The sequence below is a fragment of the Vitis riparia genome, chromosome 1 (assembly GCF_004353265.1).
Source record: "Vitis riparia cultivar Riparia Gloire de Montpellier isolate 1030 chromosome 1, EGFV_Vit.rip_1.0, whole genome shotgun sequence".
Classification (NCBI taxonomy): Eukaryota; Viridiplantae; Streptophyta; class Magnoliopsida; order Vitales; family Vitaceae; genus Vitis; species Vitis riparia.
The window spans coordinates 423,519-438,859 of NC_048431.1; the positions used below are offsets into that span (position 1 = coordinate 423,519).

Here is a 15,341-nt window from a genome sequence, read left to right on the forward strand (position 1 = left end):
TACTTTATTTTTGGTATATAAAAAATTAAAAATTCCTTAAAATTTTGGAAAACCAATTTGAGAGGTTATTGGGCTCAACGTTTGAAAAAGCGGGTGCGTTTAACATCGTTCGAATCGGACAGAGGTTGACTCAAAGATTTGAGGAATCGGGGATGGATGCAGAAGAGAGAAAGAAGAATTCATCGGAGGTGATAGTGGAAGAGTGGAGTGGGTCGTCTTCATCGAAGCTCTCTAGAACTGCAACCATCACTTCGCTGTCCATCCGGAGGTTCGTCGCCTTCTTCTCCACTGTTCTCCATTTTCGATTTTCTTTCTCTTTCTCTCTCCGTAAGCCAAACACTTATCCTTCTTTTTCTTCTGTTTTCGCACCTCGCAGATCTGGCAGTCGGTTCAGCCATGTCTGGAGGCGGATTCTCCAGGCATTTGTACCGGAGGCAAGTGCTCTAACTTTTTTTTTTTGGCGCGCGTTTAGGATTTTGGATCGACTTGATTGAGTACTTGGATTTCTTGAAGTTAGGGCATTGTTCAGAAAATGATTTTCTTGCTTTGGGAAGCGAATAGTTTCATTAGGTTGCTGCCTTAGAAATGTCGAGCAGAGAGCGAGGTCTTGAAGCTAAAGAGAGATTTTTTCTTTTGGCAATTAGTTGGATTCATTGGAAGTGACATATGGAAATTGGCGCATTAATGAATCCTCCCCATGGATTATGGGCTTGTTTGGTGACATTTTGAATTCTTCCCTTTTTTTTAGGCTCGGTGTGGATCAGGGAGAGTGTGAGGAAAAGGATGAAGGAAAGAAGGGGGCGCGGGGGGGAGAGGGAATAGAATTACGGCCAAGGAAATTTGTGCATGGTACATAAGTGGGCACAGCATCTCTAAGGAGAATAAGCCAAGAAAATTGTTCTCTATTTTTGAGTTAAATTTTGTTCTAAAAAACAATTAAGAACTGTTTTTAAGAACCCTTATGAAAAATTATTTTATGACAACGGCTTTTGAACATGTTGCCAATCAGTCTAGTTTGAGGAAAAAAAATCTCATTGCGATTCGTCTCCAATTTATTCATTTGGTATATGGAGGATGAAGGATTTGAAAATGTTCAAATTTATAAATTGTTTTCACGATGCTTCTTTTTTCCTTTTGCTTTTCGTAGCAAACTAAAGAAGAGAATTTAAAATTCATTCATATTTGTGCTATTTTCCTAGTACTTTCTGAGATGTAAATGGAACATAAAATTTCTGTTCTTTTTTGTAAATAGATCTGTAGGTTTTTTATGGCCCTTATATTCATATATATATATATATATATTTTCCAAAAAAGATGTACATGCCAAAACATTTTTGATCATTAAACACAACACATGTTCTCCATGTAAATGCAGGGTTTTCCTAGCAGTGTAACTCCAGATTACGCCCCTTTTCAATTATGGGATTCATTGCAGGTAAAAATTGTAACATTGTTCATGAGCAGACATACATTTAAGGTTCTTTTATCAACGAGATCTTGACAACACAGATTTCTGTAGGGCCTCTCAACTTATATACGTACCATGCTTTCAACCCAAGTAAGATTCATCTCTTCCATGGTTATTTTTTAGAACATTGAAGATCCATCCATGTTTCTGAACTATTATGCACTTAAATCTCTCTTAGGCTCTCCTAAGTGCCATTGGGGTCGGTGAGAAATCAGCAACTGTCATTGGAGCCACGTTTCAGGTAAACTTTATGCATGCTAGAAGCTCTCCAAATCTCAAGTAGTTTGGAGACAGCTTTCTTAAGTTTACTTGAGATAATTTACTTATGGCTACAACTTACATTAACAATAGGTTCTTAATACTGAAACTGTGGCAGTGGTTTTTGAGGGACCTAACTGGAATGCTTGGAGGAATTTTATTCACTTTTTACCAGGTAGACTGTTCTTTGCTGTTGTAATGACTATTAGAAAATATGTGTCTTTATTTACTTATGGATGTTGGGTTTTTGGCTGTAAATGTTATTGTGGCACACTTTCTTAGAAATTCAAAATATGTTTAAATGACTGTATTCATGATTTGATGATAACGTATGCAAATCTTTACTGTTCAGGGCTCAAACCTGGACAGCAATGCTAAAATGTGGCGATTGGTTGCAGATCTGATGAATGATCTTGGTATGCACTCATTTTTTCTTATTTTAGATTTGACTTTTAAAACAAGTGATTAATTTGAATCATCATTTGGATGATTAAATTGGTAACCCTTTAGGGAGTTGTGAGCTACAAAAGGAGATTTTCTATTTGGAAATTGTTTACATGAGGCCTAATGTTTTTTTTTTCTGTTTTCTAATTTCCTTTGTTTTTTGTAAGGTAAACTACTTGAAGCTAATAACTTATGCATGCCTGCATATCTTGCCCTTTAGAACTGGAAACTTTGTCCTCTTGGTCATCTGGATACTAATATTTCTTTTTGTAGTAATTGTGGATGTGGGATATATATTTGATAATGTGTTATAATGATATTTTCATTTTAATTTTTTCATCATGAATGCCGATTCTCAAGTCTCAACTACCAATACCTAAAGTGCAAATTCTTATAAAAAGAAGTATGCTAAGTATGTTAAGCCTTCTGGCAAAAATTATTCACCTTTGCTGATGGTTATTTCCTTTTTCTCTTGCTTTTTCAACTAGACCAATTGTATGCACCTGCAGTTTTGTTTCTTGTTCGTAGTCTCTCCCATGTCTGTTTTCTCATTTGGCCTGGATTTTCCCTTTATTTTCTCTCTTTGTTTCACGTGGTTAAGGAGAGCATTGTTTATGTTTGGAGCTGCTAAATGCCAATTTAGCTACTAGTTTGTTATGCAATGACCCCTAACTGCTGGATTGGTATTCATCAAGCTGTAATAAAGTGATTGGAGTTAGGCTTTTGCTTCTCCAAATAATTAACTCTATGATACTGTATGTTACCTAGTAAAAGGATCACCATATCAGTGTACAGTATTGTATTCCCCTTGAACTTGGAAATTAATTTCATTTAAATATGGTTGCCATATAGTTGGTTATAATTTTGTTATCCATTTCATTCTCTATGTCTTAAAATGATATGAGAGGCTTCTGTGTTGGTTGCAGGGATGTTAATGGATCTTGTTTCTCCTTTGTTCCCTTCAGCGTTTGTGTTCATAGTTTGCTTAGGGAGCCTATCAAGATCGTTCAGTAAGTTTTTGTATACTCCAATTCGTTGTTACAAAATGAAAAGCTGTTAAGATCTATTGGGAACTGCTACTTTCTGACTTTTATTGCCCTAACTCACACCATCTACAAGGAAATATATTTGATTAAACTCTGTGTATTTTGGTGAACATGACAGGTTAATATGTTAATACTGTTTGTGATCTCAACATTTGTTTAGTCTTATTGTCAGTGGAATTGAAAATACTTCTGCTGAATAAGAATAATGCACATTGTGTTGATATTTCTCATCAAAAATCTAATTTTACACTCTTCAAAATTAGCTGGTGTTGCAAGTGGAGCAACTAGAGCTGCATTGACACAACATTTTGCTCTTCAAAATAATGCTGCAGATATATCTGCCAAGGTGTGAGTATAAGCATTCTGGGCTGGATGGAAACTATACAAACTTATGATTAAGTAACTAGTTTCAACCATCAACTTGTTTTATACTTTGACAGGAAGGAAGTCAAGAGACAGTAGCAACAATGGTTGGCATGGCTTTTGGAATGCTTCTTGCTCGCATTACAATGGGACACTCTGTTTCTATTTGGTTCTCTTTCATGTCTCTCACCATGTTTCATATGTATGGTAAGGTCTGCTTCAATTTCTGATGCTGGAATTTGTACTTCTTCACAACATATTTAAACTGAAAATTCATGGATGAAGGTGTTAACTTGTGAATATTACTGCAATTCATTTATAATTTTGTGTATGTGCTTATGAATACACTGTTGGTAGCCTAGATAGACCTTTTGGTTGTGGGTGGGGGTGGGATGCTGTGGTGGTGGGTGGGGTGTTTTTGAATAGGTCTACTTCTTAAAATTTTAAACAAATCAATTCAAAATCAGTGGGATTAATTTTAGTTAATCTAACACATTGAATCTTGTTGACACCAAGCAGTCAAAGTATATACCTTTTGAAAAAAAAAAAAAAACCCAAGCAGGAAAAGTATATATAGAGAACTCTTCAAATTATTAGGTGGTAGCCATGGGACAGTAAACCGTCTGAAACTAATCCTATAAAAGTCAAAGTTAGAGTACAAAAACATAGATGAAGTATCCACACCATCTAGTCCTGGATCACAACACCCAGTCCTTACTTGATGCTTGCACATTCATGCCATGCTGTGGAGAACTCCTTGTTTTTCTTTTAGTGGATGCTACACGCTCTTTCTAGAATTCATCAGAAGCACAACTTGCAAGTTACACTCGGCGAATGTGAAGGGTAAGTTATAAGGGTTTTTCAATCCATATGCAACAGAATGGTGGTATAAAATAAACTCCTTAAGCTTAATATTTATAAAATAACCCTCTTGTTAAGTGGCCTACAGTTTGCTTGAGCAAAAAGAGCGGAGGCCTAGATATTATAAACCTCTATGTTCTAAACAAGGCTCTTCTCGGCAAGTGGTGTTGGAGATTTACAACTAAGAGAAAGTCTATTTGAAAGCAAAATATTTCTTTAAAATTTGTCAAAGAAGGGGGATGGTGCTTGTGGGGGAGTGAGAGATGGTTATGGGGGGTGGGTGTGTGGAATGTGATTAGAAAAGAATGGGACCTCGTGAAGGGTAAAGTTCGCTTCTCTATTAGCAATGGAAGAACGGTCAAGTTTTGGAAAGGTAGATGGTATGGTGACTCATTTTTGGAAGAATCTTTTTTGTTGTTGTTCTCTTTTGCCATAGACAAAGGTTCATGGGTTACAGATGTATGGGAATAGAGTGGGGAAAGTGCCTGGTGGAGCCCTCAGTTTTTTAGGCAATTTCATGATTGGGAGCTTGAAGTAGTGACAAACTTTTTCCGGAAACTCCAAGCTTGCTTAGTTAGGAGAGAGGAGGGTGATAGTTTGGAGTGGAAGGAGTTCAAAGGTGGCAAATTCTCCATAAAATCCTTCTACCTCTTTTGTTCAAGGAAGAAGTGAGCCTTTCCCTACAAGCTGTGTTTGGAATTCCTTGGTTCACACGAATATGAGTTTTTTTGCTTGGGAAGCATCATGGGGCAGAATTCTATGATTGAGCAATTTAAAAGGAGGAGATAGAGTATTCTGAATAGGTGCTACCTATGTAAAGAGAACAAGGAATCAACTAATCATTTGCTCTTCCATTGCCTTATAGCTAGTATTCTGTGGTAGTTGATTTTTTCTATGTTTGGTGTGGTTTTGGTGTTGCATTCCTCAGTAAGGGGAACTTTGTTAAGCTGGCCTGATTCTTTTGTGGGCAAGAAGTGGAAAAAAGATTGGAGGGCAACTCCAATGTGTCTGTTCCAGACGCTTTGGATGAAAAGAAACAGAAGGGCCTTTGAAGATTTGGAAAAAAGAGAACAAACGATTAAACTATCGTTTATGAATACTTTTGTAGAATGAGTTAAATTGTATGTTGATGTTAATTCCATGTCCTTGATAGGCTTTGTAGATTGGATTATTTATAAGTAAGGAGTGGAGGAGAGAGGGTATTGTTTTTTGTTCCTTCCTCTTTCTTCTTACCTGTTCTTCAGTGCCTTTTGTATACTTGGCCTGTACTTTGCAATGCCTATAGTACGGGTGCTATACTTATTTCTATAAATATATTTATAGGCTTTCTTGTTGCCTATGAAAAAAATATATTTATAGAGGCTATAACTCTTTAAGAGAGTTCAAACCCAAATATGACACTTCAATAAATTGGTTGAATTTATAACATGGGTGAATCAACACTTCATTGATCTAGGTGGAATTTTCTCAGTTAACCAATCAAATCTCTATCTTGATTGATGAAGTGTAATTTCCTTCTTCATCCATTAAGCCACCAAGTGGATGTCAAGTGCTAGTCTTCTACAATTGTAGCCCTGATAAACCAATTTTAGAATGTACAAAAAACAATTTTGTTTTCCATGCACAAAAACTGGACCTCTAGATTACTTACCTTTCCTAAAGTGCGTTCAAGGACAGAATGACAGAGGTGTTTCAGTGTCCACATAGGCTGCATCCACTTTAAACTTTAAGTGGATGTATTTTGATGAATTAGGCATACTTAGGGGTCTCAAGTTACAACTTAATCTGGAATAGAATTGCCTACAATATTATTTGTGGGCAGAGTCCTAATAGTTTTGTATTTTGGCGATCTAAGACAAAACCCAATTTTGTATAAATTTGTCTGCAATCTTATAAGCATCTAATGTTGATTCTCATGTATGAACTTTGGAATTTTTAAAAGCTTAAGCACAGGACCTAAGGTGGAGATCCTTTAGATCTTCTTCTTTATACTTGAAGTTTTTCTTCTTTCTATTTTTAAAGAATTTCCTAAATTCTTTTGCAAACACTGCAAGTTCCTGATCACCAAGGGCAGAGGAAAAAATTGAATTTAGAAGTTATAAATTTCTAGAAAACACTGCCATGTTTTGCTTTTAGTGTTTAATCAATGCTCTAAACATGTTGAATGGTTTTTTAAATCAATTTCAATTTTTACTTCTACTTGATTTACATTATCAAACTAGCTCAAGTATGGGATCCACATACTTTTAACTTTCAGCTCTGAATTTGGTCATCAAAAAATGCCTAACTTGAAGTGTTATGATTTTTAATTTGTTTTATTAGTTTTTCATTGTTTCACATAGTATCATTTTTAAAATTAATACTTGGTTTTCTTTTGTATTAAATATAGTTGTAAAGTACTTATTATTGGATGCAGCAAACTACAGGGCTGTTCGTTGCCTTATATTAACAACATTGAACAGTGAGAGAAGCTCAATTCTTATAGAGCATTTCATGGAGACTGGCCAAGGTGATCTACATGATCTTGCTCTTCTATAGCCTGCTGGTTTTTATAGGTCCAAAACTAATTGTGAATTAACATTCTTCACTTAACTATTCATAGAAACTGAAACGTCACTACCAGAAGACCAGGACTGAACATCATTTGTCCACTTCATAAGGGGGTCAAATCATTTACTAGTTCTATGAAATGTTTTACTGGTTCTGGGGAAGAGGCTTGGTCTAATAATTCTTATCTGACAAAAAACTGCTTCCTAACCTTGAACATCTCAACTTTTGGAAGTACACATATTTGTCTACATTCAGGCTTCCACATGGAGGCAGCTCTTTAAGTTTATTGCTTTAGCCAAACATATATCCATAATCTTGGATCTTGAACCAGGATATATGTTTTTGAATGCTTACAATTCTACTTGTTTCCAGTTTTATCCCCACAAGAGGTCTCTAAGATGGAACATGTTCTACCTTTATGGGCCTCATCATGGAGCTTGAAGAATGAAAAGTCACTGCATACACGGATACATTTGGGCGTGAGGGTCTCCTCACTTGATAAGCTGGAAATGTGAGTTTTCAAGTCCATTCAGCTTATACACTAAAGATCAGGGTTGCCTTAGGTGCAAGGTTTCCTCTCCCACCTGGAAACATGGTATTTTAAAAATGCTGATTTTTCAGTCTCTTTTCTGCAATAATGTTCTGGGGGAACCCTCTCAGAACCACCAAATTACTAGTTTCCATATCTCAAGGCCTCTTCAACTTGGTTCAAATCTTCTTACATCTGTGCAATACAAATGACTCTGAGCTGCTCCTTCTAACCATGGCATCTTAATGCATTTTATGATGCAGATAATTGACTATTGATTGATATTTGTCTTTGCAATGCAGGACAGACCTCTTACATTCTGCAGAATCTCATTATAAGAAAGGTTGAGCTCTAGATAGTATTTTTCATAGCAATGATTTTTTACCAAAAATTCTGGCTCAGTTTAATTATTATTTTTCTTCTTGTCTTTTTAGCCAAGTATTTGCTGCTGGAAAGGAAGGGAATCATCAGTGTTATTATGCATAAAGATTCAACAGCTTCAGATGTATTGCAATCATTCATCCATGCCCTTGTGATGGCAAACCTAGTGGATAAAAGCATATCTACACATTTGGAGAGTCGATCATGGATGGATAAACACTATGAAGTTTTTCTTCTTAAGGTATTGTTCGGTGGATTTTCAACTTCAAATATGATGGTCAACTGCAGTATGCTACAAATATAATGTTCTAGAAGCTGCCAATATGATATAAATATCTGTATTCAGATGGTCGTGACTGCTCCCAAAGTAGTGTATTTTTGCCTAAAAAACCTAATAATTGATCCAAGTATGCTAACTCAACTTGAATTTGGTATATGGAAATAGGTTTTAGCTCCTACAGCTTGTCCAGTGGCCATCAACTGAACATAACATGATTTAGAATGGCGACTGCATTGCCCCTTCATACGGTTTTCTGGCAGCAGTGATTGGTCAGTGGACGAACTTAAGAGGATCTATAGAAAGAAAAATTAAACGTGCTAAAAAAAAGCCAAAACAAATTCTACTTGTTCCATTGAGAATTCAGAAGCATGAGCTTCTTATACTTGCTACTCTAAATGTTTATTCTGTTTCCATTTCAATTGACACTTTTTTTTTCTTGTTGTTTTCCAGTTACAGTCATCAGGTTGGAAAACAGAACGGCTACTGTCACCATCAATTATTTGGAGGGCAAATTGGATATGCGGGTCTTCAGATGAAAAGATTGAGTAGGTAAATCTCTAGTTAACAGCATGGAATTGATCTAATTATCATGACTGGGAAAGGGTGAAATTGACAGACATTCCGCGTGGAAGCTTTTGGTTGCTTGGTTACAAGATTAAAATTTATAGAAGCTGTACCTCATTTCCAACAAGCAGTTCTTGCAAGAACTTGTATCAAATTTTTAGATGCTAAACTACGTTTTGAATATAGGATGGGGAGCTTCTCGGATTCTCCTTTGCTTGAATTGTAGAGCAAACAAAGAGCTTCTTTCCCCCGTTTGTAATAAATGCAGAAATCTTCCTCTCACCAACTTCCCTAAGACAGGATTTTCTACGAATTTGGTTCCTTGACTTAACTTTGTTAGACATCAATTGTATGAGCTCATTGACCATGCAAAAGAGTCGAACAGGTTCCTATTCTGTGCAGGTCCGTTTGCGGAACAGTATCTATGAGAAAGTTAGGTTATGTTTGGGTCTTTGAAAATATCAAGGAAAAAAAAAATAAAGAAAATGATTTTTTTATGTTTAATTGTATAATGAAAAATATTAAGGAAAAATAAATATAATTTATATTAGTTAGAAACTTTTATATTTTTAAATTATTCAATTTTTATATTAAAGAACTAAAATAAGTTAAATGAATTTAAAATTATATATAAAAATAAATTATTGAACTTCAATTTTTATTTTTTTTCCCTTAGGATTTTTCGTTTTATCTTCTTTCTATTTTCAAAATTCCAGGGATCAAATGTAGCCTAAGATTAGGAAAATGGGGAGATTGAGAGTAGTTGGATATGCTTCTTCCAGAAACTCGTTTTCTGGTATGGAGCAAGCTAAGGTGCCCAGGAGCTCCATTTTCCTCTACATCTGCATAACTGTTTCTGCAGACGAGTTCTTGTCTACTTGTTGATGGCCATTGAGCTATAGATGAAGCCGAAATGGGGTTGTGGAATAATACTAAAAATAAGGAAAAAATGCCGACAAGAAGCGCATCTGGTGTAGTGGTATCATAGTACCCTCCCACGGTACTGACCAGGGTTCGATTCCCTGGATGCGCAATCTTTTTTCCAATAATATGATTTTTTTTTTTTTTTTCTCTTTTCTTTTTAGAAGGGTCATTTATTTGGTAACTTACATATTTCTCTCTGGAGTCTGGACTTCTTTCTATACATGAAACGAGACCGTTTCATCTGTTATAAAAACCACCTCCTCGTTTCTTTCAATGCTAACGGGCTCCAAACACAAATTCAGAGGATTCAAAGACGGCGGAGGCAGAAGCAGCAAAGGCTATATGTCGTACATGAAAGGAGATCTACTTACCAGAACGAGAAAGCTCGTTAAGGGCTTGGCCAAGGCCGAACCTTCCTGGCTGAAAGCCATGGAACGGTTTGTCTCTCTCTTTCTCTCCCTCTATCATTTACATTTTATTTATATTTGGCTGTTTCTAAATATTTGTTATTATTCAAATACTTTCGCCGGAAATTTTGAGCCATTAGATAAGTTTTCGGAGTCTGAACATGGGCTTTCTTTCTTTTGCCTTCTCACATTTATTTATCGCTGAAAGCATTTGGTGTGCATCGGGATACGTGTTATAATGCAACACCTTCTTTTCATTGTTAATCCTTACGTGATTTTGGAATATAACGGAGAAATGGACTGTGTCTCCGAAAAGGTTGAAGTTTCTTGAGTTATTTTGTGGATGTAAAGCTTATGTTTCTTTGAAGCAAAACATCAAATGGGTGTTATGCAATATGGATTCAATAAACTTGATCTCTATTAATTGTTGATGATCCAGTGCTTTATGCAAATTTTTTTGATTGATGTGTTATTGGTTGATGCAAGAATTAGGGGTTTTATCATTAACCCATTTTGTGTTTTTTCTTGGTTAATGTCCATGCCTGAAAAATTAACTAGTGGGAACTGCCTTCACATTCCAGTAAATATGGTTATCACAAATTGTTCCTTTGAGGTTAATGCTTTTAGAAATCTTGATATTGGGTGTTGAATAAATGGATTCAGGTAATATGAAGGTTTCACTTTTTTGTGTCAGGGTATATATGATCCGTGTGTGGTGCCCAAAAATAAGTCTTTTGGAAGCACTAGAGCCTACATGAGATGTGGGAATCAACCAAATTATATCTTTCCGAAGATGAGAAATGATAAGTTGTAGAATCTGTGATTGTTATGGTTTTGCCATAATTTTTGCTTTTCCTTACACTTGATTGTGTTGACCAGGGTTCCACCTCCAACATTTCCTCGACCTGATGGAAAAGTTAAGAAAATTAGTCTCCCCGAGGATGTTTATATTCGAAAGTTCTTTCAAAAGCATCCAGACTCTAAATATGAAGATGCTATCAAGTATTGCTCTATTCTTATAAACAGTTATCTATTTGTCCTTTTTGCCATGCATTTTGTTTCTACCAAGTGATATTAGAATGATAGGAAAGAGAAAAATTCATGATATATGTCTTAAATTTGTCAAGTAACAAGGAGAGATTCTAAATTAATCTCCTTTTTTTGTTTAGTTTTTATTTTGAGTGTTTAGAATCTCAAAGTCTTCTTTATTAAAAATCTTTTATTACGATGATCTTTATAGGGGATAATGAAATTGATTTTAGGATCAAAAGCTTCGAGTCAAATGTTAACTTCATTTGTTTGTAATGATCTGGCAGGATGACCGCTTTTAACCCCCCTCCAGCTCGTGTATTTGGTTGTCGGGTGCTTGAGTTGAAGGAAGAGGGAGTCAGTGAGGAGGAGGCCATGGCTGTAGCCGATGTATGTAATTCATTTGACCGGGTTCCTGAGTCAATTTTTCTTAGGAACATAATAAGTTCGTCTTGTTTTTGTTCGTGTTTTCATCCTTTCTCAAAATTTAACCAGCCTTTTGCTTTGGTGTGTAGATGGAATATAGGGCAGAGAAAAAGGCCAAAAGGATGGCATATGCTCGACTGAAGCAAATTACTCGTCTTCAGGGGAAGAAACTTCCGCCTAACCCATATCCTAGTGCCATCAAGGAGATACAGGCTGAAGAGAGGAAATACGTTCGTGACCGTTTCTTCAATCCCAAGATACTCAAAATTGTGGAGAAGATGAAAGAGGAGAAGGCAGCTGTGATGCAGGACAGAATGAGAGGAGGTGGCTGGTAATCTCTTCGAAGTAGCATTCAGTTAGAGGATTGAACCATTTTTTGCCTTTGGAACCTGAGCCCCAATAATGTTTTTAGGGAAAGCCATTTTTGAACCTTTTTTGATGGAAAGCAACACACATGCCCTGACAAAAATTGAAAATTCTGTGCTAAGAAATTCTTGAGGTCTAAGTGTACAATCTGAATTTGCTTTTTCTTCTTTGAAAAGCCGAAGTTTATTATAAAGGAAAAGATTATTCCTTGCCATCATTTCTACACTAAAAAAAGACCACATATTACATCTTCCAAGCATAATGTCTTGTCACTGTTCCCATCAACTTGCCCTTTCCTGTTGTATTTGATCAGTTCCTGAGATCCCATTTGCCCCATTTTGAAATTGGGACCTTAGAAGCTCTTCTAAAGGTTCAGCTGCTCTATTTCTTCTCCTATCTCTAGTAGCCATTTTTTCCCCATACCTCAAGAATATATCTGCTAAGTCAACCAACCCAACCTCTCTCAACTTCTTCCCAACCTCCTCAAACATAAATACACCTTCCTCATTTGAATAACAATGCAGAAATCTGTTGTAGTCAAACCTGGGTACTTCCATTCCCCCATCCATCATTCTCTCCACATACTTACTGGCGTCTAATGACTTCCCCACCTTAATCAAACCCCCTACAAAAATACTATCAAAATTCACAAGTGGGTGTGGCCCTTTCCTCCCTTTCTTCCCTAAATGCCCTTGCAATAGCATAATATAGGTATGCATTGTAGGCTCACACCCCCTCCTTATCATCTCCCGAAACACCTGTGTAGCTTCACCTGCCTTTCTCAACCTCAGAAGCCCCTTAATCACTCCATGATACACAGCTATATCCGGCCTTTCAATACCTTCCGTAATCTTATTAGCCTCTCTAACTCTCCCTTTTGCCAGAAGGCCATAAATTAATGAGGACATTGTCTTATTATCAGGTTGAATCCCTCTCTTGAGCATTTCTTCAAACACCATATAGGCTTGCGAGACCTTGCCTCTTTTACACATCCAATCGATCACAAGACTGTAAGTAGAAAGACCCAACTCATCAAACCTTGTTGTTCTTACTGCCTGAAAAAGCTTCATTGCTTCATCAAACCTATTAATCTTGAAAAGGGTCTCCATCATCTTCTCCACCGCGTCAATGCTCGGCTGAAACCCTTCATCCACCATCAAATCCCAAACGTTTGCCGCCTCAATCAAATCGCCAACCTCACAAAAACCCTTAATCAAATACCCATACGTAACCCCACTTGGCGGAATCCAAGTTTTCAACTTCAAAACAATTTCTTTAGCTTCAACCGCAAGCTTACTCCTACACAGAACCTCAACCACCTTATTCAAAGTCTCCAAACTATAACCATATTCGTGGGCATTCATCAAATGAAAAAACTCCACGCACTTCTTCATCTCTCTGATCGAAGCCAACGTCTTCAAAGCAATCACAAACGTCTTATCATTGGCAAGACGACGCCGTCCCATCTCCTGCAGAACCTCCCAGAAAAGTTTGATGTTTCTGGATCGTCCAATCACGTCGACCATCTTGTTGAAAGTAACTGAATTGTGATGGAAACAGGGTTGGGTTTCGGTGAACTCGAAGAACTTGTAAACGGGTCGCCATGAAAGTGGGAATTTGTTGCAGACTTGGAGGAAGAACTCGTGGGTGAGGTGGAACTCGCAGGCCCGGAGATGGGTTTGGAGTCTGACTTCGGGTGAGTTCTGCTGTTGGTAGAGGACAGTGCAGACTCGGAGCAGGTGGTTTGGGTTAACTATAGAGGTGGGTTGCGGGAGTTGAGGGAGCGTAGTTAAAGAACGAACATTGAGTTGATTGAAGAGTGTTATGAGAAGTTTATGGGTTGTTCTTCTCATATTCATTTTGGTTCAAGATACCAGAGCAGGCAGCTTCATTGGGTAGGCCGGGGACACTGCCAGCTGCATCAACTGCCTTTTATCTATATTTTCAGTATCCACCACCAAGGTACAAACTTTTTTTTTTTTTTTCTTAAAATGACCTAATACACAAGGAAAATGCAAAAATATAGAATAAATACCATACCAAACTTGATATCTAGAGATTTGAAATGTGCTCGGGTTTAATATACAAAGAGATAGAGATCATACAATGAGATCCTCCAAAAAAAATATCATTTTTTGATGCTTTAAGAAGATGAATTAGGTTTAATATACAAAGAGATAGAGATCATACGATGAGATCCTCCAAAAAAAGATATCATTTTTTGATGCTTTAAGAAGATGAATTAAGTGATTAAATAGACGAAATAATCCATAAATTGGTAAATCTAATCATTCCCAATATTTTTATTTAAAAAGTAACTCATTTTTTACATAAATGATATTTCTATCTTTTCATGTATTCATATGTAGTTTAAAATAAAGGATTATTTTTAAAAACCAGGACATTTTTATTAAAATGAAGTTAAAAAAAGGGTTAAATTTTTAAAATCGGGTTTCTAAGGGTCCTTTTAATCAAATAATCCTAAGAAGATCTAAACAACAAAGTTCAATTATCATTTAGAATTGAAAGATACTTTTTTTTTATGTTATATCCGAAAACCTGTAACGACCCGCACCCAACCATGTAGATATTGTCCGCTTTAGGCCCAAGGGGGCCCTCACGGCTTTAAAACGCGTCTACTTGGTTAAGAGGAGCCTCTACATATATAGTGTCAGGAACATTCTCCCCTATCCGATGTGGGACATCACAAACACCCCCCCATGCAGACACAACGTCCTCGTTGTGTCCCATGAGATTGCGGGGCCAAACAGACAAAGCCAAACAAACCCCCACACCGGGGTCGAGGATCGGCTCTGATACCATTTGTAACGACCCGCACCCAACCATGTAGATATTGTCCGCTTTGGGCCCAAGGGGGCCTTCACGGCTTTAAAACGCGTCTACTTGGTTAAGAGGAGCCTCTACATATATAGTGCTAGGAACATTCTCCCCTATCCGATGTGGGACATCACAAAATTTTTTTTTTTTTTGCCTAATGATGATTCATTATATATATATATATATATATATATAAAAGCCTCCATGGCACTGCCGCGCCCCACCTGTGTTTCCTTTTCATTGCCATCATAATCTATTATATATATAAATATATATATAAGGGCTTCCTGGCACACGCATGTCTGCATGGGGGGGGGGGGGGGGTGTTTGTGATGTCCCACATCGGATAGGGGAGAATGTTCCTGGTACTATATATGTAGAGGCTCCTCTTAACCAAGTAGACGCGTTTTAAAGCCGTGAGAGCCCCCTTGGGCCTAAAGCGGACAATATCTACATGGTTGGGTGCAGGTCGTTACAAAACCACCATCAAGTAATTGATGTCTTGTGTGCAAACAAGGGTTAAATGTGGTACTACAAGAAATTTTAATAAACATCATGATATCCGATTGTGATAATTTTGTTAGTTTAAAATGGATTTCTGATGATG

General features: G+C 36.9%; 3 protein-coding genes and 1 non-coding gene across 6 annotated transcripts; 3 read left to right on the top strand and 1 right to left on the bottom strand.

Annotated features, from left to right (window-relative positions):
- Positions 1–69: 69 nt before the first annotated feature.
- Positions 70–9,139, top strand: LOC117925277 (protein root UVB sensitive 3). 2 transcript variants are annotated; one of them, XM_034844251.1, is made up of 15 exons: positions 72–268; positions 377–434; positions 1,376–1,435; positions 1,520–1,558; positions 1,647–1,709; positions 1,845–1,901; positions 2,079–2,142; positions 3,097–3,180; positions 3,480–3,562; positions 3,657–3,786; positions 6,857–6,949; positions 7,363–7,501; positions 7,822–7,862; positions 7,954–8,141; positions 8,631–9,139. In XM_034844251.1, exons 1-15 carry the CDS (start codon positions 153–155, stop codon positions 8,727–8,729), a joined length of 1,314 nt encoding a protein of 437 aa, XP_034700142.1. In that variant the 5' UTR covers positions 72–152; the 3' UTR covers positions 8,730–9,139. The 2 variants fall into 2 exon arrangements, with proteins under 2 accessions (XP_034700150.1, XP_034700142.1); XM_034844259.1 differs by lacking the exons at positions 7,363–7,501; positions 7,822–7,862; positions 7,954–8,141; positions 8,631–9,139 and adding exons at positions 7,043–7,104; positions 7,143–7,343 and having other exon boundaries at positions 70–268.
- A 567-nt stretch (positions 9,140–9,706) lies between these two features.
- TRNAG-CCC lies at positions 9,707–9,777 on the top strand. Its single transcript has one exon. It is a non-coding gene; the product is annotated as a tRNA-Gly (tRNA).
- Positions 9,778–9,880: 103 nt separating this feature from the next.
- Positions 9,881–12,110, top strand: LOC117931939. Of its 2 annotated transcripts, XM_034853030.1 has the most exons (4): positions 9,883–10,105; positions 10,955–11,077; positions 11,392–11,494; positions 11,620–12,110. In XM_034853030.1, the coding sequence occupies exons 1-4, from the start codon at positions 9,942–9,944 to the stop codon at positions 11,863–11,865; spliced, it is 636 nt and encodes a 211-aa protein (XP_034708921.1). In that variant the 5' UTR covers positions 9,883–9,941; the 3' UTR covers positions 11,866–12,110. The 2 variants fall into 2 exon arrangements, with proteins under 2 accessions (XP_034708961.1, XP_034708921.1); XM_034853070.1 differs by lacking the exon at positions 10,955–11,077 and having other exon boundaries at positions 9,881–10,105.
- A 45-nt stretch (positions 12,111–12,155) lies between these two features.
- Positions 12,156–13,812, bottom strand: LOC117931852 (putative pentatricopeptide repeat-containing protein At1g26500). The gene has a single exon (XM_034852955.1). The coding sequence runs from the start codon at positions 13,753–13,755 to the stop codon at positions 12,178–12,180; it is 1,578 nt and encodes a 525-aa protein (XP_034708846.1). The 5' UTR covers positions 13,756–13,812; the 3' UTR covers positions 12,156–12,177.
- Between the last annotated feature and the right edge of the window lie 1,529 nt (positions 13,813–15,341).